This window comes from Cheilinus undulatus, linkage group 3, assembly GCF_018320785.1.
Source record: "Cheilinus undulatus linkage group 3, ASM1832078v1, whole genome shotgun sequence".
Lineage (NCBI taxonomy): Eukaryota > Metazoa > Chordata > Actinopteri > Labriformes > Labridae > Cheilinus > Cheilinus undulatus.
The window spans coordinates 33,410,396-33,431,330 of NC_054867.1; the positions used below are offsets into that span (position 1 = coordinate 33,410,396).

The 20,935-nt window shown below is 37.7% G+C and overlaps 2 protein-coding genes across 3 annotated transcripts in view; both read left to right on the plus strand.

Annotated features, from left to right (window-relative positions):
• Positions 1–8,085, plus strand: part of slc38a3b (solute carrier family 38 member 3b) — a 41,209-nt gene extending 33,124 nt beyond the window's left edge. The window contains exons 10-17 of the mRNA XM_041783955.1: positions 36–94; positions 413–580; positions 820–899; positions 990–1,090; positions 1,856–1,980; positions 2,074–2,218; positions 5,281–5,384; positions 5,500–8,085. Of these exons, the coding sequence (XP_041639889.1) occupies positions 36–94; positions 413–580; positions 820–899; positions 990–1,090; positions 1,856–1,980; positions 2,074–2,218; positions 5,281–5,384; positions 5,500–5,604 (887 nt within the window). The 3' untranslated portion in view covers positions 5,605–8,085. The remainder of the gene's footprint in view (positions 1–35; positions 95–412; positions 581–819; positions 900–989; positions 1,091–1,855; positions 1,981–2,073; positions 2,219–5,280; positions 5,385–5,499) is intronic.
• Positions 8,086–12,781: 4,696 nt separating this feature from the next.
• Positions 12,782–20,935, plus strand: part of LOC121507240 (guanine nucleotide-binding protein G(i) subunit alpha-2) — a 75,558-nt gene continuing 67,404 nt past the window's right edge. Inside the window, exons 1-2 of one of the 2 annotated variants that reach the window (XM_041783480.1) lie at positions 12,782–13,275; positions 13,473–13,594. In XM_041783480.1, coding sequence (XP_041639414.1) covers positions 13,477–13,594 — 118 coding nt within the window. In that variant the 5' untranslated portion in view covers positions 12,782–13,275; positions 13,473–13,476. Of the gene's footprint in view, positions 13,595–20,935 lie in introns of both variants that reach the window. The other variant, XM_041783479.1, reaches the window with a different exon arrangement.

Below are 20,935 nucleotides of genomic sequence, written 5' to 3' on the forward strand. Positions count from 1 at the left end.
ATGTTAAAGTAATTGTTTCTTTTTCTTTTTTCCAGGCTACCTTGGCTACACCAGTGGATTTTCTCTCAGCTGCATGGTGTTTTTCCTCTCTGCAGTAAGTCTGTCCACCTGTGGCTTGCCATCTTGGCAAATGCTGTACTCACTTTCCCACCTTCCTCCCTTTCCCACCCTTGCCTCTGTTTGCTGTGCGTCTATGTTTGATAAGGCGAATATAAGCGCCACTTCATCACATCAAAGGTTGAGAGTACTTAGAGCCTGGGTCCCACTAATCTGATGTGAAAATGCCTTTAGCTTAGCAGTGATCATTCAGATCCTTTATTTACTGACTCAGACACATCCACTCATCCTCAATATGGCTATTCTCTGATTATACCCCAGCTCCTTTTTTTAAGGTTTTCTCATCTTCCTGCAGGTTATCTATAAGAAATTTCAGATTCCCTGCCCCTTCGAGGAGTACTCTTCCAACAGTACTGCTGCTCTCCACAGTCTGAATGTCACCAGCCATGGTCACGAGTACGACAACGGTGTGGTTCATGATGAAGACGACTGCTCACCACGCATGTTCACCATCAACTCACAGGTAGATAGCGAGATAAAGAGTTTATCTGCTTTTAGAAATTAAAGGCGTGAAGGTACAATATGTAGGCTAGATTTTTTGCACTGAAACTTTTAAATAAATTTCATCGACGTCTCACAGTTGTCGGTGAAACAGGCGGGGCAGAAAAACGCTTAGGGATGAAGGACTTTGAGGGTCATAAGTGTCAGGGTTTTCAGGTGCACAGAATTGAAAGAGTTGTGTTGTTTTGTGTTTCTTCACAGACAGCATACACAATTCCCATCCTTGCTTTCGCCTTTGTCTGCCACCCTGAGGTGCTCCCCATCTACACGGAGCTCCGCAAGTGAGTCACCCTTCTGTGACCTGCAACAAGTGGTAGTATGCCAGTGTGAAATAAAGCAGTTAACATGACTTTGAATTTTGTGATTTTTAGTCCAACAAAGAAGAAGATGCAGAAGGTGTCCAACCTGTCCATTTTTGTCATGTACACCATGTACTTCTTGGCAGCTCTTTTTGGATATCTGACCTTTAAAGGTGAGTAAAAATGTATATTTTAATTTTTTGGAGCCAGTGATGACAGTGTCACTAAATTTATTGAAAGATTCTGCAGTCACAGCGCTATGATTTTGGTTTTACTGTAACAAACAAAGAGATTGAGACATATCCTTCAAAATAAAAGCACATCATCCTAAACATTGCTAAATTTGGCTGATCAAAGATAGCAAGATAGCACCAAATGATGAGCTGATCGGGAGCAGAAAGAACAGGCTCCTCTTGCCAGACTGAGCCAAATGATCCATATCTCTTAAAAGAGTTCCTCTCACTATGTCCTATGATAAATGGAAAATTACTTTTGAAAAAAGTACCACAACCCAATTTTTGCCATATTTAATCATTTTGTATGAGCATATTTGTGAGATGAGTTTTATTTAACATACACAGATCCCCTATTATAGTTAGAGAGCATCAGGATAAATACTTTGATTTTTGTTTTGCTGTGATGAAGGAAATAGTTGCCACAGTGCAGCTTTTAAATATAATTGAAGGTTTTCTTTTTTTGCAGCAAGGAATGTAATATCTATCAGGAAAATGTGCATTAATTTTTTACAATTCTCTTATCTTTGGATATAATTTACTGTATGTGATTCAGCATTTTACCGTGATATAATGGTTAAAAAAAAGTGTATTGCTTTCATTGATGAGTGATCCTTTCCTTCTCATGGAACTGTAGCTCCCTCTAGTGGTGATAATGTGCTGAAGCCATTATTAATGAAGGGGTTACTCCTGCCCTTTCTTTAGGTAATGTGGAGCCTGAACTGCTGCACACTTACAGCAGGATTGACCCTTACGACACTCTGATCCTGTGTGTGCGAGTGGCCGTCCTCACAGCTGTGACCCTGACCGTCCCTATCGTGTTGTTCCCCGTAAGTCTGTTGTGACTATTTCCTAGCAGAGGGCATGGACTGTGATTTTGTGTTGTCATCCCCTTATTGAATCCTCCCTCTGTGTGCCCACAGGTACGTAGAGCCATCCAGCAGATGCTATTCCCCACCAAGTCTTTCAACTGGCTGCGTCACACTGCCATCGCTCTCATCCTGCTCACCTTCATCAACATGCTGGTGATATTTGCTCCTAACATTCTGGGCATCTTTGGCATCATTGGTAAGTACAGAATCAAAAGTATCATCCACGGGAAAATGTATGTACAGGGCTTACTTGTATTAAAGTAGCTGCTCCTGTTGATGATAAGACAAGTATTAGAATTAAGGCCGGCCAGAACAATCCTGAACAACACAGCCCTCTTATGTAATCTACACACATGTGACTGTGGTTAACTTATTCTGTCTTTGTTTGCTGACTGAGTCCCGGGTTTGACTGGCAGTGTTTGTTGTTTTAAAGCCCTCTAGTTCCTGGCACCTGAAACATGAAAAGCAAAACTAAAAAAAACATGACCAGTGCCTGTTTGCCAGTGACCTGAGTCAATATTGGTCCCAGCCACTGTCCTCAGGTTGGTGGTCAGGTTTCAGGTTAGAGATGAAAGTCGACAAAATGTACGTTAAAGGACCGTCAAAGGTAATCTTCAAAGAGAGTTTAGAATTGACAAACACGTGCATCCATTAAGGTACATGTGGGAGTTTCTGTGTCAATGAAGAGACAACAGCAAACAAAGGGGGGATGATGAAATATACCTTCAAATATACTATACTATACTTGTAGCTAAAAACTAAGAATTTGTCTGTTAAAAATGGGGGAATGCTATCAGTACTGCCGTTTGCTGCTGTTATCCATCAGGATGTTATAGATCAGATATCATTATTTTGGTTGCCAATAGTTTATCATCTACAGTGTGGTCACAGTTTAGTCTCTTAAAAAATCAATAAATTCTTCTTGTCAGAATGTTTGTTTACAGAATAAGCGTGGTTGCACTACCTTGTGCTGAAACTACAAAATACAATACAGCCAAGCACAAGCCTTATGTTCTGATGCTGGTCCTATTTCCTTTCTTTTTTTTTTAAAGAATTTGCTGCAGGCCGATCAAAAATGGATCACTGACTGCATTTGGCCCCCAGGCCATTGTTTGAGAACCCCTGACATAGGGTGTTATAAAGGCTTAAACACACAGAATGTAAATTCCACATGTGGCCCACATTTGTTGTTTTATATTGAGGATTCTATTCAGTTAAAAATGAACTCTATAAGGTGTATTTACTAAACAGTAAATCCCCAATTTATGTTTCATGGATGAATTTCACATAATGAAGGAGAAACACCATCAAAATCAGTCGTCCTGCTTTGCGCCAGCTCACAAAGCATACAGGGATTGCTTGCAATGTTTACTCAAACTGTTGAACTTAACCAGAGCGAAACCGCAGTATTAAGTATATTCTACTGTTGACTGAGACTCATGAGAAATGTGATGTCGCTTCTACATCTGCAACATTAACACTGCACAGAAAAGAAAGCCACTGTTATTTGTGATCAGTCAGTAATCTGATGAATGGCATTACCATGGGAAACAGAGAAAGCCTTTACACTGATGTAAATGCCACATGGAAAACGAAATCTTTCCTGGAAGCCAATTAACACTCGCCCCTGACTTTACCAGAACTAATGAAAAATGCACCTGTATTCTCAGAGGTAGAGGTAGACAGCAGATATAAGATATGTATGATATGTATGATCAATATGATAATCAGTGATTGTGTAACAGGTACAGGATGAACTCTGCCATCAGCTAAAGAATGTCCATAAGACAAAGAAGACAGATTAAATTTTCTGTAGGTGTTAACCTTCATCTTGCCTCTGCCACACTAAGCAGAGCAACACAGACCATACCCAGCCAGCTTGACAGGGGAGGTGCTGCCCCTTTGTGGCACTTTTAGTAATCTAGCATTACAGTCACTGTCCTGGCTGCATGTCCTGTATGATGACATAACATTTTGGCTTTCCTACACCATTGTCATATTTTTTTTCTATTAGAATTTTTTAAATTAATGTCCAAAATATCCACTGAGATGTATGTGATGTGGTTGAAATGTAAGAGTTGCTTTTACAATTTCAGGAATCTTAAAGGGAATTTGTTTGGATATTTTGGAGGAATTTGGTTGGAAATTTTCAAGAATTTCATGGAAGTATTGTGTATGTGTTTGTAAATTTTTTGAGCGTTTCACTGAAAGTTTTGACAGTGCATTTTCATGAGAATTTGGGAATTTTTTTAGAATGTTTGGAAAATGTTTGGAAAATTTGAGGCATTTATATAGGAATTTTGAAAATGTTTTTCTATTTTTTTTATTTGATTGGAATTTTGGGGGAAATCTGTGTTGAAATGTATACTTATACCTTGGAAATTTGAGAAAGTTATTTTTACATTTTTGGGAAATTGTTCAAGAATGAGAGGGGGTCCTTTGAAATTTTCAAGAATTGTCATGCAATTTCAGGAAATGTGTTTGTATATGTATATATATATGGGGGGATTTCCACTCATTTTCATTGTAATTTAGTACTTAAGTTTTCTGGGGGAATTTGCTCTGACAATTTGGACAATTTACATTACTTTTGTGGATTTTTGGGGGGAATGTTTAGGCTTTATATAAAAAAAGGTTCACTGTAACATTTGGGGAATATTTTAAGAATTTTTGGGGTACTTTTTATTGGATGATTTTTATATATGCTTAATAATTTACCCAGAAATTTTAGCTCATTCAATGTGAATTTTGGAAAGAAACAATTCCAAGTAATTCAAAGTTTCTAATGCTTGGCCTTAACACGTTATCGTAGTCCATCATCAAATAACCAGAAAATTACTCCACCATCCCACTCTGAATAAATGAAACAATTTCTGACTGACAGGAGACCCTCAACTACTGACCAGCCAACCAACTCACTGCCTAAACATCTGCTCTGAAACTGATACAGTTCAGTATCTTCTGCAGAAACCGAGCCTTCAGCAGATTTGCAGACATTGTTTCTATTAAAAAATAGTTCCTGCTTAAAGACAAGACAGAGCTTTTAAACTTATCAGATCCGACTGATCTCAGATAAGTGGGAGAACTTAAAGAAGCGCTCAAACAGAAGTTCAGCTCTCAGGAGGCTATATATTCAATGACACTGAGTAAATGACACTCAAGTACTGTTACAGTTGAACGTGCTTTCCAAGATTATATTCATGTCAGTGTCACTGAATGACTTCTTTTAACCTGCCCTCCCTCTCTCTATCTTCACAGGTGCTACATCAGCCCCCTGCCTCATCTTTATCTTCCCTGCTATCTTCTACATCCGCATCGTTCCCAAAGAGGATGAACCCATGAACTCTATTCCCAAGATCCTGGTGAGAACTCAGAATCTCTTCTCCTTCAAACTTTCACAAAGCTAATTCTGTGATTTTTAAGTGTTGACAGACATATTTCATCTACCACAGTGCTCTGTTTCCTTCTAATTATCAGGCTGCGTGTTTTGCTGCTCTGGGGGTCTCCTTCATGGTGATGAGTCTGAGCTTCATCTTCATCGACTGGACAACAGGGGGCGGCCGAGCTGCAGGAGGCCATTAGATGCTGCTACAGTGTGTGTGTATGTGTGTACGCTTTGGAAAGGGAGGGGGAAGAAGTGCTCAATGTAAAGGGAGCATTATCACCTGAGTGGAAACACACTACAGAGCTGCTCGACACAGAGCCTGGGCTTTTTATAGAACAAAATAGACAGAATAGTATGATGGCATTGTATTTATACTGACATTCTGACTGGAATGTAACACATATCTGAACAAAATGTTATAATATCAGCGTTCTATAACTGAATTAATGTAGTGCAATGCAAATTTTATGAATAATCAGGACTGAACAGGGTTTTTAAAATTCCCTTCTGTTGGAGCGACTATGTCCATCCACAATGGTGAAAACGGTCCTTCCCTGTAACTTCCTCTTTATTTACACACAAACAGCTGCAGCTGGTTCTGTACAGGAGAAAAAGGCACTGATGTCTTTAAGGTGAAGACAGGAAGAAATCAATATATACTATAGACAAGACAGAGAAATAATCCCTAACTTATTTTTACACAAATACTAATTATTTTTCATAAGGCACACAAGAAGACAGTTGATCTCTTATTTTAACCAGCAGCTTATGAATTGGTGTCATAGAAGACGCACAAAAGTGCTTAAAGGCCTTAATGTGACAGACGACATCTGTCAGAGTCCTCACTCAGTGTTAGAGTCGAAGCGTTTCTGTTCCAGATCTTCTAACTTTCTTTAGAAACCCTGGTGCCTTTTACATTTGGAACAGCACACAAACATACACTCAAACAAATCAAAAAACAAGAACCAAACAGGAGTGTATATTTATTTAGCTACTGTATCTGTGCTTTTAATTCAAATTAGCTCTATTTAACTACTGTACATGATGGAATTACTGATGTTAGTCTACCATGTTTGATATCAGTTTTTATTTAGCACACAAGAAGGAAAGTTTAATGACTGATCACATTTTAAATGCTTTATGAATAACAAAGAGCTTGATTTTTAGCACACCAAACAATGAAAATTAATAAATTACAGTTTAAAATTAGCCTGAAAGCTAAATATTTCTCTCTCACATACTTGATCTCACCCTTTTAGGTATCACAGTGTGAGGTTTAACAAATTCAGAAATATATATTTTTAACTGCACTCAAGAGTAAAATAAAATTATCTATATCTTTATATGTAAACTACATTTTGTCAAGTCTGTTCTTTAAACTTGAATTAAATTAAGTAGGCTGATACGGTGCTCATATACAGTGCAGTCAGAAAGTATTCAGACCTCCTTCACTTTTTCCAACCTTGTTTTATGTTACAGCCTGATGCTTGTTCATTTTTTCTTTAATCAATCAAATCAGTACCCAGTAATAACAAAGTGAAAACAGAATTTTAGAAATGTATGCAAAAAAAAAAAAAAAAAAAAAAAAAAAAATGGCAGATCACACTGACAAGTCTAAATGCTTTGTCTAGAGGAAACCAGGCTCCCATCATCTGCCCAGTATCATCCCAACAGTGAAGCATAGTGGCAGCATCATGCTGTGGGGGTATTTTTCAGCAGCAGGGACTGAGAGACTGGTCAGGGTTGTGGGAAAGAAGAAAAGAGCAGAGTACAGAGATATCCTCAGTGAAAACCTGTTCCACACCACTCAGGACCTCAGACTGAGCTAAAGGTTCACCTTGCAACATGACAATGACCCTAAGCACCCAGCCAAGACAACACGGGACAACTCTGAATGTCCTAGAGCAGTCCAGCCAGAGCCCTGGCTTGAACCCCATCAAACATCTCTGGAGAGATGTGAAAATAGCTGTCCATCGACAATCCCCATCCAACCTGACTGAGTTTGAGAGGATTTGCAAAGAAGAATGGCAGAAAATCCCTCAATCCAGGTGTGCAAAGCTTGTTGCATCATATTCAATAAGACTTTAGGCTGTAACTGCTGCCAAAGGTGCTTCAACTAAGTACTGATTAAAGGGTCTGAATACTTATGTCAACAGCGTATATATGTTTTTTTATTCTTAATGAATTTGCAAAATTTTCTAAAATTCCTTTTTCACTTTGTCATAACAGGGTACTGAATAAAATGAAAATCTTTTGACTGGAGCATCAGGCTGCAACATAACAAAACTGAAAGTGAGAGGGGTCTGATTACTTCCCTAATACACTGTCTGTGATATAGAAATAGGGCCAAGAGGAGTCAGTTAGCGTAGTTTAGCATAAAGGAGGAAACTTCTAGCTATGCTCTGTCCAGTTAAAAATAATAACATGTAATACAGTCTCCTTTGTTGAAGATTCCCAAAAGATGAAATCAAATGGAAACCTAAATTAGTTGCTAATATCTCAAAAAAGAAATAAAAAACACTTTCATGGGTAGACACCCCTTAGGGCGCGTTCAATATATATATTACAGTGCTTAACAAATTTATTTGACCATCTGTCATATTTGTCCCAGAGACCATCCAGCATCATGAAGTGCTTTTATGCGGACTCTTTCATTTTCAGTGAGCTCTCCATGTTTTATCATTTTGAACAGGAATGAGGAATTTCAAACTGAATTCACCTTTTTATACCCAAATTTGAGCCGGCTCACTGCGTTTCTCTGAGAAGTCAGAAATTAATCAAGCATCAAACACTAAAACTATTTTCTTCTGTTCAGGAATGCAAGTAAATAACTATAATTTGACATATTAATCAAGAAATAATAATGCTCTTTACTATTTTTTCAGTTTTTTTTGTAAATCAGTAAATTTCAAAATTCATGGATAACAATAATAATTATATTTTAGCATTAAAATATCATTTGGGTTAAAGAGCTTCTACATATTGGTGTATTAACCATTTCAGAAACATAAAAAACGATTTTGGTAATTACCAATGCTGTTAATTCAGGGCGGCTGTGGCATAAACCTTACTTTGGGTGGTGGTCTAATAAATTTGTTAAGCACTGTATATATATATAAACTATACATAGAAAATGAACAGTCCTACCCTCAAATAACAAAGGAAACAAAAAACTCAATAGATGGTTGGAAAAAAATAAATATGATAACTCACTATCAGAGCGGAATTAAACTTTTCACCTGTATTTCAACTCTTTAGTTAGCCACCTGTCCCATCTGTTAACATGGATAAGGCTTAAACTGCAGCAGGTCAGAAGGGAGAGCTCTAAATCTTTTAGCTTCACTCCCAAGAGGCTGTTGCTCTGTCTATTTTAATATACATTGCATGGTCAGGCTACAAAAGTGTGTAAACATTCTTACCCCACTGGTGGGTGTGGCAGAGTTAACCAAGTGAATTTGATGAATTTAAGATGTATGATGCCTTTTAAATTGTGCTGTAACATCTCTACTGTACTGGCTTGTAGTTTTTGACCTGCTTTCACCCTTTTTAGCTAATTATACTTGATGTTTCTGTGTCTGCATGCTGTAATGTCTCTGTGTGTAGTTTGTATCGTGGCCTGCACAACAACAGAGACTCTGTCATTGACGTTATTGTTGTACTGTGCATTTGGCATCTTACAGTGAAGCGTACCGAGGTTCAAGTCTGTGCTATTATTAGTATATATGTATTATGAAGCCCCTCTTAAAAGATGCCATGTTGAATAATGTTACAAACATGACTGTTTTGATGTATTGTCAGTGAAGAGCTTTATGTAAAGACATGGTCTAATACTGTCAGTAATACTTCAGGTTGTATCATGAAGCAGCATTTCAGATCATGAGACTATTTGTTAAATAGTTTGATCTGTATAAGAACAAAAAAAACTGCACATTTTCAACCAGGAGAAATAAACTCACATAACATATGTATGCTGCTCCTATCCAAAGATGGTTTTATTTTGTGCTGCAACTTTCAGGCTTCAGCAAAGTCCTACAAGAGTTATTATTACTTTATTTATATATCTATATAAAACTCTTTTTTTTTTTTGGGTAGTTTTAATTCCTGATTTTTGTGGATAATTTATGAACAGCAGCTGAGGAAATGTGTATTTACTTCTGTCCCTTGCTTTCCCACGCTATTTGCAGTGGTTGTTGTGGTTTAAAGTTTTGTGAACAGATTTTCTCTTTGCTTTAAGGGATCATGCCAAAATAACAACTGACTACCTACTGCTTTGAATGCCTTTAGCACAGTTTAAAAACAAAATATATTTAAAATGCAATTTCATTTACCGAAACAGATAAACATGATATTTTGTTATAACTGGTGTTCAAGACGTGATTCTATGAACATGACCTGACTATAGAAGAATAATGGACTTTATGAGTTTTGGTGATTAAGATGTGGCTTTATATAAATAATGTATATATAAATGTAAACCTTTTATATTTGTGATGCATATTTACAGTAGCTTGTAAAGTGTAAATAGCAGGGACAGTTTTAGTTTGGCAATAAAATAATTGTAGATGTTTTTACATCGTCTCTGTTGTCGTTATTTATTGTTGACTGAAAATAACACTCCTTTTAGTGGAGTCTAGACTTTAGTAGAAAAGATCAAAGAAACCAGTATCTTTTTCATAGAGCAAGATTGTTTAATTAAAGGACCCATATTTTAGAATTTTTTTCAATCACTAAAATTGAAATTCATATTTCCAGTTTTATATATATATATATATATATATATATATATATATATATATATATATATATATATATATGTATATTTTAAATCCAGCTTTATATATAAACAAAGAAGCAGTTACAGTTGCAAGAAAAAGTATGTGAACCCTTTGGGATTTCTTGGATTTCTGCATAAATTGGTCAGAAAATGTGTTCTGATCTTCATGTAAGTCACAACAATTGACAAACAGTCTGCTTAAACTAATACTGCACAAAAAATGATATGTTTTCATGTTTTTATTGAACAAAACATGTAAACATTCACAGTGCAGGGTGGAAAAAGTATGTGAACCCTAGGCTAATGACTTCTCCAAGAGCTAATTTGAGCCAGGAGTCAGCCAACCTGGAGTCCAATCAATGTGATGAGATTGGATTTGTTGGTTAAAGCTGCCCTGCCCTATAAAAAACACACACTAGTTTTGAGTTTGCTGTTCTCAAGAAGCATTCCCTGATGTGAACCATGCTTCCCATCAAAGAGCTCTCAGAAGACCTACGATCAAGAATTGTTGACTTGCATGAAGCTGGAAAGGGTTACAAAGTATCTCTAAAAGCCTTGATGTTCATGTGTCTATGGTAAGACAGTCTACAAATGGAGAAAGTTCAGCACTGTTGCTACCCTAGGCGTGGTCGTCCTGTAAAGGTGACTGCAAGAATACAGCGCAGAATCCTCAATGGGGTGAAGAAGAATCCTAGAGCGTCAGCTAAAGACTTAAAGAAATCTCTGACACATGCTAACATTTGTGTTGACAAATCTACAATAAGTAACTGTACATTCATGAAATAATCACATTGCAAAAATTACAGAAAACAAGCAACATTTCATTAAATAAAATAGCAAAGGGTGAGAGGTCTAATCTGGGCTTTAAATTATATTGACCTGTTTTAGAAGTAGTTACATGAATGGTAGCTTCCTTTAGCTTTGTTAGCTTTAGCTAAACAAACCTACACTAGTTATGTAATTAACATTACTACAAAAAACAAAATAGTTAAGTTAGCTTTAGCAATGTGAGCTTTAGCTTTGTTAGCTTTTGCTAAAGCTAACAAGCTACACTTGCTATGTAATTAACATCAATACATAAACCAACATAGCTAAGTTAGCTTTAGCAACGTGAGCTTTAGCAAATGTGGCTAAAGCTAATGTAACTTTGCAGATAACATGAATTCCTATCTTACATAGCTGCTTTGTGAGCTTAGCTTTAGCTATATTAGCTACAGAACTATGTTAGCTATAGCTAAGTTAGATTTAGCAACATGAACTTTAGCAAACTGAAACTATCTCATATAGATAATGTAGAAACATAACTTAAATAGCTGCTTTTTGAGCTTAGCCTTAGCTATATTAAACATTTAACTTAGCAGACCTCTGGTGTTTTTTTAAACTGTTTTTATTCCTGCTTTGTGCTATTCTTTTTCTGATTTTATTTTAATCCTGCTTTTTATTCTATTTAAGGCTTTTACCCTTATGCACCTATTTGTTGCACTTTGAGATTTGTTTCTAAATGAAAAGTGCATTATAAAATAAAAAATTATTATTATTATTATTATATTAAACATTTTGTAATTGTGTTTTGCAAGTCAGGCTTTGAACTTTTGGTATCCTAATGATTACCTTACCCCTATGCTAACCCTAAATGTAAATGTAATCTGATTTTATTTTAAAAGTTTTAGCATGTAGTTCCTTTTTTTGATAAATGCTGTCTCAGATGAATGTTCTGTGAGAGTGGCAGTCAGAGATGAACAGTCTGCAGCCAGACTGCAGACATGCATTCTAACAGATTATTTTACCCTGTTTTGCCATGATAACATAGATCTTCGCTATTTTTTAGATCTCAAGAAATTAAGACATTATCATATGAAAACCAGCTTTCATCAAAATACTTATATCCCACATAAAAGGAAAAATAAGTCAAATCTAAAGAGAAGAATCAGCATGTACTCATTGTCTTGCACTAAAAATACACAGAAACATGTCTGCCTTTAACATCTGTATATCCTAGATACTTTGCTGCAGTTTTTTCCTGGCATCAATTAGCTACCCATTAAAATAGCTCTGCAACCCACTTTTAGGTCCCGACCCACCAGTTGGAACACTGGTTAGACATTAAAAGTATGGTGATATTTTAATCCTGTGTAGCTTTATATCTTAAAAATGCAAAGATTGACTTTAGCTCACTGGAGCACTGGAAGAGAAAAGAGGAAATCCAAATGACAACAATACCTCAATAAGCATGTTTAATTCATATCACTTTATCCCTCTATTTTTACTTATTTATCTGTTGTCTTTTACTAAACGATTTTACTGTTTTAATACATATGTATTGCCTTTATTTCCTGCCTCTGTATATGTTGTAAGGCACTTTAAACCCTATTGTGTTGTATGAGCTTTTCCATATAAAATGGGTTATTTATTATTGATTGCCTTTGTCTTTGTGGCTCTGAACATACAGACCAGCTGATAGGGCTACCACAGAAAATATCTACTTCTGCCCTTTGGGGGGTGCTGTAGTCCTTCTGCAATTCAGCCTAATGATGTGCCAAGGAATTGTCATAAACGTGACAAAAACGCCGTTTTAGCCATTTTAACAGGCTGCCCTGTAAGTTTAGAAAGGAAAATCTGCTGCTGCATGTCTCAGTTAGTCACCGGGGACGGTTCAGACTGAGGAATAATGTTTAGTTGGTCGTCTGAGAAGCTGCATGGATGACAAACACAAGGGCTACTGCTGCTGGCACAGCGCCCACTGCAGTCTGCACAACGCACTGAAAAATCACGCCTCGCTGGCTTCACATCTAATTGGTTCCGCACTAACTGCCGTGGAGAGCTCACCTGCTTTAATTGGACTATCGCGACAACTCGGCCAAGTGACGTTAATGGGACTGGTCGCCTGTTTCCTATCGTCGTAGGAATATCTGACGAGCCTAATTGGGCACGAGGCAGGACTGCAGCAGAGAGCAAACCGAGGCGCGCGCGCTGCCCACCAGGCCGACGAAGGAAGAGTGACTGCGCGAGCTCAGGCATCCCAGCCTGTGAATGATGCTGGACGGAGGGAATTGATGAGCATTTAAACATAATGGACCAGCCTTGACAGCCCCAGGTTCTGTTGAACTACACACATGCTTTAAGCTCCTCATTTGTCAGGAGAACAGGACTTTTCACGCGTGGCTAAAACTCTGGACTCGACTGTTTTCCTCTTTGAAAGGCTTTGCTCCATTGTTTTACCTCTGCCACGCTTACACTCGAACATTTGAGCTTCTTTTTATTATCAAGTGTTGTGTGCACTCCTGCGTTTAGAGCCATGGGCTGTACGGTGAGCGCCGAGGATAAGGCAGCAGCTGAGAGGTCAAAGATGATCGACAAAAACCTCCGTGAAGACGGAGAGAAGGCGGCCAGAGAAGTGAAACTGTTGTTATTAGGTAGGTGACAGCTTACGGTGGCTCTTCAGCTTATGCTAAAAAAAGTCACATGAATGTTTGCCACAGCACATCTTCACTGTCTTAGATTGAGTCCTGTAGGCTTCATCCACGCAACACCTGAAACATGCTGATGAATAACCACTCAGCTAATTATGATTAAAAAGGGAAGCTGTCAAGTTTAGGAATAGGCCAGTGCCATTCATATTAGATTCAGTAAAAATAGGTCATTTTAGCCCATTTATTTCAGTAGTGATAAACCGACAGTTGTTGTTGTTAATTAGCCAACACAAGAGTCCATTTCCTTGAATTAAAGTCAGATATCATCATTTCAACAGGCTGCACAGTTTCTCAGATCTCCGAGCTGGCATCGAGCCCAGAAAGCTTAATTCAATAAATCAAACCTGTGGACTCTGACTAAAACATTCACACAGTCACACTACAGCACTACTCTGTTACACACATCAGACATTTCTCTTCTCTTTTTGTCTGCTGAAAACAGGGGGGAAAAAATCAGTTGATCTGAAGCTGCGAAAACACACAATCCCTTTCTTCTTCTGCGTTTCACTCATGAGAGTACACACAGACAATAAACACACCACACACTCCCACTTGCCACTCTCTCACATCCCTTCATAACAATTCAGATGTTTAGTTTGTCCTCGTGTTGCTCTTGAGTCATTTGCCTCCTGTGTTTGTGTGAAGAGAAGGAGCAACTACAGCCATAAACTGTTTATTAGGGAACCTGCTTATTAAAGGTGGAAATCACATATGATACAGTATCAGTGCAGTATGATATCATATGATTTAGTAGTGTATGGTATAATTCAGTATGTTACATGGTACAATTGGATATGATAAGACATGATGACACGCCATGATACAGCATGATATAGAGTATGATATGACATGATATGACATTATACGACTGTACAGTGTGATGCAGTATGATAGAATATGATACATAATGATAGAGTAGAGTAAGACAGTGTGATGCATATGATATTACAGGATACAGTGTGATAGAGTAGAGTAAGATACACCATGATGCAACTTAACATGACACAACAAAGCATGGTATAGTACAGTAGCATATAGCATGATATGATATACACTATGTGAATGAATGTATTTGGTCACATGACCATCACACCAACAGGGACTGTAATGACATTGTATTCAAATGCATTTACTTTCATATAGAGTTTGCCCCCCATTTGCAGTTGGACTTGTGATGTTATGATTGCATACAGCTGCCCAGCCAAGGAAACCCAATCCATGAAGTTCCGCTGCACAGATTTTGTGCGTACATTTACTGCCTGTCATAGTTGGGAAATGTTGGAAACTTTTGTACACCTTGCACCTCAGCAGTTGTTGACCCCACTCTGTGATTTTACATGGTCTACCACCTCATGGCTGCGATACTGTTGTTCCTTAACGCTTTCACTTTCAAATAATATCTCTTACAGAAGACTGTGGAATATCTGTATGCAAAGGTGGCATCGATCACAGTAGCACAATTGAAGTCACCTGGCTTTTGTAATGACTCATTTTTGTATCACAGATGTTTGCAGGTGGAGACTGCATGGCTAGGTGCTTGTTTTTATACACCTGTGGCAACAGGTCTGATTGAAAGATCTGAACTCTACACAATACAGCATGATACAACATGATATGTTAGGACATGTAGCAATACAGTACAATGTGCAATACAATACAACATGAACTGAAATGATGTAATATGATGCAATACCAGGGATTTTTGCCAGTTTCTGGCAAATGTGCATCCGTTGAATTCTTCTCACTACTGCCAGATATCATCCTGATGCCTTGTCCTTTTCTTAATTCTTCTTTTATGTCCTGCTAATTACCTATTTGGCCAGTAAACTATAGTTCATGTTACCCTTATTCATCATAAGTGTCACCTGATAATAAGAGTTATCAGTTTGTGATTTTGTTTATTTTATTTAACCTTTATTTAACCACATAAAGACCCATTGAGATCGAGATCTCTTTCACAAGGGTGACCTAGCCAACAGGTCAGCAGCACACGTCATAATGAATAATACAAATTCAAGAGACAGATAATAAACAATATGTTAAAGCAAACAATAATTAAGAATTAGAGCTAGATCATATTTTGAAGTGAAGGAGTAGGAATCAAGCACTGTTCCATGGTCTTGTGTTGTCTATCATTTAAGATGAAGCGAAAGTTTTCCATTGAAATGAGTTCTGACAGTTTCATATCAGTCTGGAGAGTATTCCATGCAGAGGAGGCAGCAAAACTGAATGCTCTTTTCCCCTGTTCAGTCCTGACACGAGGAACAAGCAGGTGGAAAAAAATCACAAGAACGCAAGACATAGTGGCTTTTAGTTCTTTGAAGAAGGGTACATAAATAAGAAGCAACCAAGCCAAGAAGAGCCTTGTAAATTAGAGTCAGCCAGTCTGTGTACCTGCGAGCACTCAGAGAAGGCCAGCCAGATTTAGCATAGACTTCACAGTGATGAGTGAGGCAACTACAGCCAGTGACAGACCTCGGAGCACAGTGAGAAATAGTATTGACTTTCTCACTGTGCTCGTAGGTTTGTGATAGAATGAGTCAAATAATCAGGGAAATTTGTTATTTTGTATGGTAACATTGTGGCACTATACGATAATTTTACAGCATGAGTCAGAATGATACGGTATTGATATATAGTCCCCTCTCGCTACTCTGTAGTAAAGATTTGTGATTTTCACTGGAGATTTTCAAGGTGTGATCTGCTGCCTGTTATGATGGAAAGACACCAAGATGATTCCTGCATGTACTCAGAATCACTCGCTAAATATCAGCCTTAGAATTAAGCCCCGTCCTTTTGCGAGAAACTAACTAGTATTTATTATTAACGTGCTCTTAACTAGCAGTAAGCAGCTGTAATTTAATGGCTGCTCCTCTTCACACAAAGACACAGTGAAAGAAGATGTGTAGCTGTGAACCACTGAAGTTCTTTGTTACAGAGAGACTTTAAGGTCTTGGATAACTAATGTCATTGCGACTCAACAAACTACTGTTTAGCATCATGTAAAAACATATAAGACAGAAACAGATGCAGAGAAACCGATGTAACAGGTTACTGTGTTTCTGAAATGGGCTGTCTTTCTCTGGAGGACATTCTGACATGTCATCGTATGAACAGTACATGTGTTGCCTGACATGGCAGACCAATTAGCAGGTGTGAATGAATCTGAACTCTGTCTCTGTTTGACATAAAAGGAGAGGTATCAACAAGCGAGGAGCCAAGACAACTCTGAACTTGCCCTGAACACATTTTTTAATAAAGAAAAGCTTTATTTATAGTGCAAACATACTCATACTCAAGAAATTAAAGGAAAGATGGAGGAACCAATGTGTGCCTTTAGAGAAGTATGCATCTTTGTAACCAGTCTGTAAACATGTCTGCTTCTGCTGTCAAAAAGCTTGTGTTATGTGTCTTAATTGGAGTTTTTAGGCTTTGCATCATACCTCAAGTGGACATTCGATGAACTTCAGGTTTTTCCATGTCTGCTTTGGCTTCATTTTCCAGCACTGAAGGTTGCAGCTTGGTGTGAACAGAGGGAGGACCAGACTCATCTGCAGGAGCAAATAAAACATGAGCTGCAGATCAGTCTGGCTCTCAGGCTAGCATGCCTGTAAATAATGAATTGAATCATGGCTGTCACACTGTCACAGCTTACTAAGACACATAAATGAAAGAAATCCATGGTTGATGTTGTTAGTAACATGTACTTTTCCAGCTTGAAGAGCTCATAATATCTGCTGTGAGAAAGGGCCTATTGGTGTCATGCAGAAATTTCCCCAGTCATGAAAACTACAGAAGTGATTATAAAATAAATATAGAATACAAATGTTTTTCTTTATTAAAACTGTTAGATGTTGATGCATAAAGCATGGATGTGCTTGATTTAAAACGTAATTACTGCCTTAAAGAGCTTATGATGTACGAACTGTAGAAGCAGATTAATACATCTCTGGTCTTATGAAAATATACAGTTTCTCTGTGGGTTTTATTCACCTCAGAATTAAATCTACATGTGTCAATTATTTATGTGAACTGACATGAAGAATAAGCTCACTGAAAGATAAAATCTGTGTAGCATAGAAGTTCCAGAACCCTCCTTTGTATTAGTGTTTAGTATCTTGGCTAATTAATGTTATTCAGGCATCTTGGCCAGGATACTTTTGAAAAAGAGATTTTCAATCTCAGTAAGGTATTTCCGGGTTAAATAAAGGTTAAATAAAAATAAGAAATGATAATCATCAGCATGGATTACAGGGGTCATAGATTAATTCATATGATAACCACATACATTGTCTAATAATATAATAATAATAATAATAATAATAATAATAATAATATATTCTTTCTTTGTACATATTCTCTTTCTTTCTTTAAAGTATTTTTATTTTTTCTTTAGATTCAAGTTGTTTATTTTGTTTATTTATTGCTTATTTATTGCTTTGTTTATTGGCTAATACCAGGACCTCAGTGACCAGTTTTGTTCTTTTTGCATGTAAATGTAGCATAGAATGACAGTGAAACTCCTTTGAATAATTTTGCACATAACTGAAATGAAAACACTAGAATATCTATAGTCTAGTTATCACTAAGTTTTTGGGCAACCGGTCCCAATCACTGCACTTGCGTGGAATCATTAAACACACATGGTCTTTAATTATCCCATCATCTTGGAAGACTTACCATAAGATTTGGAGTGTGTTGTGGGAATTTGTGCCCATTCATTCTGAACAGCATTTATGAGGTCAGGCACTGATGTCGGACACCTGAATTCAATAATAAATGAATGAACAGTTGTGGCCAAATACTTTTGTTTGTATAGTGCATGTGGACTCATGAAAACTGTGGAATATGAGCCCTCTTGCACTCAGTTTCACAGTGGAACGGCACTAAATCCTGGTAGTCAAATACATGCTGTACCAACGTCATGCTGAGCACTACATATTCCTGCCTAGTTCTGCAATACTTTGCCTACTCTAGTGGTTATTGCTAATTCTAAGCATATTGCTACTGTCATTATAGACTTTATAGCCTTATCCTACAAAAGGAGAGATAAATTTATGGCCATGATAGCCATGATTCTGTCTTCCATTTGTTGTTTTGTTGTCTCTCTTGTCCCTCTTCCTGCATCCCCTCTTCTATCTACCATCTTCTCCCCCTGCCCCCTACTTTTCTACCTCTTTCCAACCCCAGCATGACTTCAGCAGGTGGCTGTCAACATGAGATTTCTGCCTGTTAAAGGGAAGGTAACAAGGAGGATTTTTGAGACAGGTTACTAAAGATCATCTTAAATCCTACAGTTTAGTTACAGTCCATAAAAACTGTATTTGACCATATCTGAGTTGACATTTTACTAGGGGTGTGACGCTTTTCTCGCGAGACGAGACTAGATTTGACCCTTTTTAAAAAATTTGGAGGAAAAAAATGTGAGTGGAAAATATGTCCTTTATACGGTTGAAAGTAATAATTTCGAAGCATTCAGGTCCATTGAGAAATATTTAAACTAACTCCTCTTGTACTGAATAAGCTATCAGTGCTTCCACACAGTTTCTCTTGTCTAACTCTGAGTCAAACTGTACATTTTAATGCTCTTCAAATCAGACCCTTCATTTTAATAGTCAGCATCTTTATTTTACTACACTATGCACTCATTGCTATGATTACAATAATAATTATAATAAAAGCATGTGGATTATTTTGAAAGTAATTGAAAAACTATTTGCAACAGATTGAAATATAAAGAGCTGTATCAGTAAAATCAAACTATTTCTCACCCTCTTTAAGGAGATACATATTTAAAACACTCAAAAGAAATATTTCTGTCATTAATATGTTTGTTTTTTACAGTAATTTAGAGAAATAGCTTATTATATAGTTTTGTGGTCTTTTTTTTTCTCAGATGAGCTTTGACAGTGTTGGACATGACTCACAGATTAGCGTGTGTGCGCTTTGGTAAGCAAGTGTGTGTCTCTGCTCTGCCTGCTGCCAGACAATAAACGGGGCGCGTTTAACTGGAGCTAGAACTTCGCTCTTTGGAGCTAACAGTGGACTCTGTGGCGCTCAAGCAGAGTTTGTTTTGCTAAGTTTACCGCCGCAGTGTACAACGGCCTGTTGCGCTACACATGTCAAGCTTCTGACTGATGATACGCACAACCAACAGCTGATGGATGAGTGACTGACAGACGGTGAAATGAGAAATAGACATGACGAAGCAGCGACTGAATCAAAGTTATAAAGTCACAGATAACGGCACTATGAGCGAGTCTGCGTGCATACACGACCTCGCAGAGACTGCACAGGTTTCCAGCAGCAGCATTTCATCATTTCAGACCGTTTTGATGAACTTATTATGCTTTGGCGGATCATGTAAGCCCCCGAGTAGCGCGTGCGGAGGAGGGGAGGAGGGGGTGGGGGTTGGAGGGGTGATATTAATGGGTCACGGATCAGCTTTGTTTCTTCAATAGCTGGCAAAACATCTGAGGACTGATCTTTTATAATTTCCAGTTTTCTGTCAGAAGAGCTGCTGCTCCTGATGTCTGGGCAATATTGATCTCACGGGATGATTTTCACCTTGACGAGATATCTCGTGATGTTTTGATTTCGCGAGATTTCGTGGCACAAGATATCTCATCACACCCCTACATTTTACAGATCAGATGCCTGCAGTGCTTGTTTGCTGTTAAGATTGAGGCTGACAGTACGGAGACAACATAATGATTGCATTTGTTTTGTTTGTTTATGAGGAGACATGTACTTGATGGTGGTTGTTGAGGCATGAAAGAGAAGCATCAAACATTGTAATGACTTTACAGCGCTCTGCTGAGTGCTTTCCTGTTCTGTTTTTTATCATGAGTTCTGAGGGGAACTGAAAAGTCTGTTCTCTTTTTTGTAGAGGGATTCATGTGGCTGCCAACAATGTTGTCGAGTAACTTGTTAGGCTCTGATGAACCTAATACCATTTAGTGAGTGTCAGTGTGAACTATAGATGGACAGACGGAATCAAATTATATGGAGGAGAAAGAGGTTGACAAGCTTGTTATTGAACTGCTTACAGATATTAAAAGCTGCCTCTTATCGCTGACTGATACCTTAATCTTTGTTTCATCACAGGGCTAAAAAGAAACCGAACAAGACAATAACTCTTCTCTGACATGTCCAAGTGTTGTAGAAAAACACTGATTGCACCGTGTTGCACCATATCAGAGCTGTCTATGTAACTAGATGGCACATCTTTATCAGAGCTGAAACGAGGAACAAAAACTTGTGTTGCATAAATCTGTGATGCAA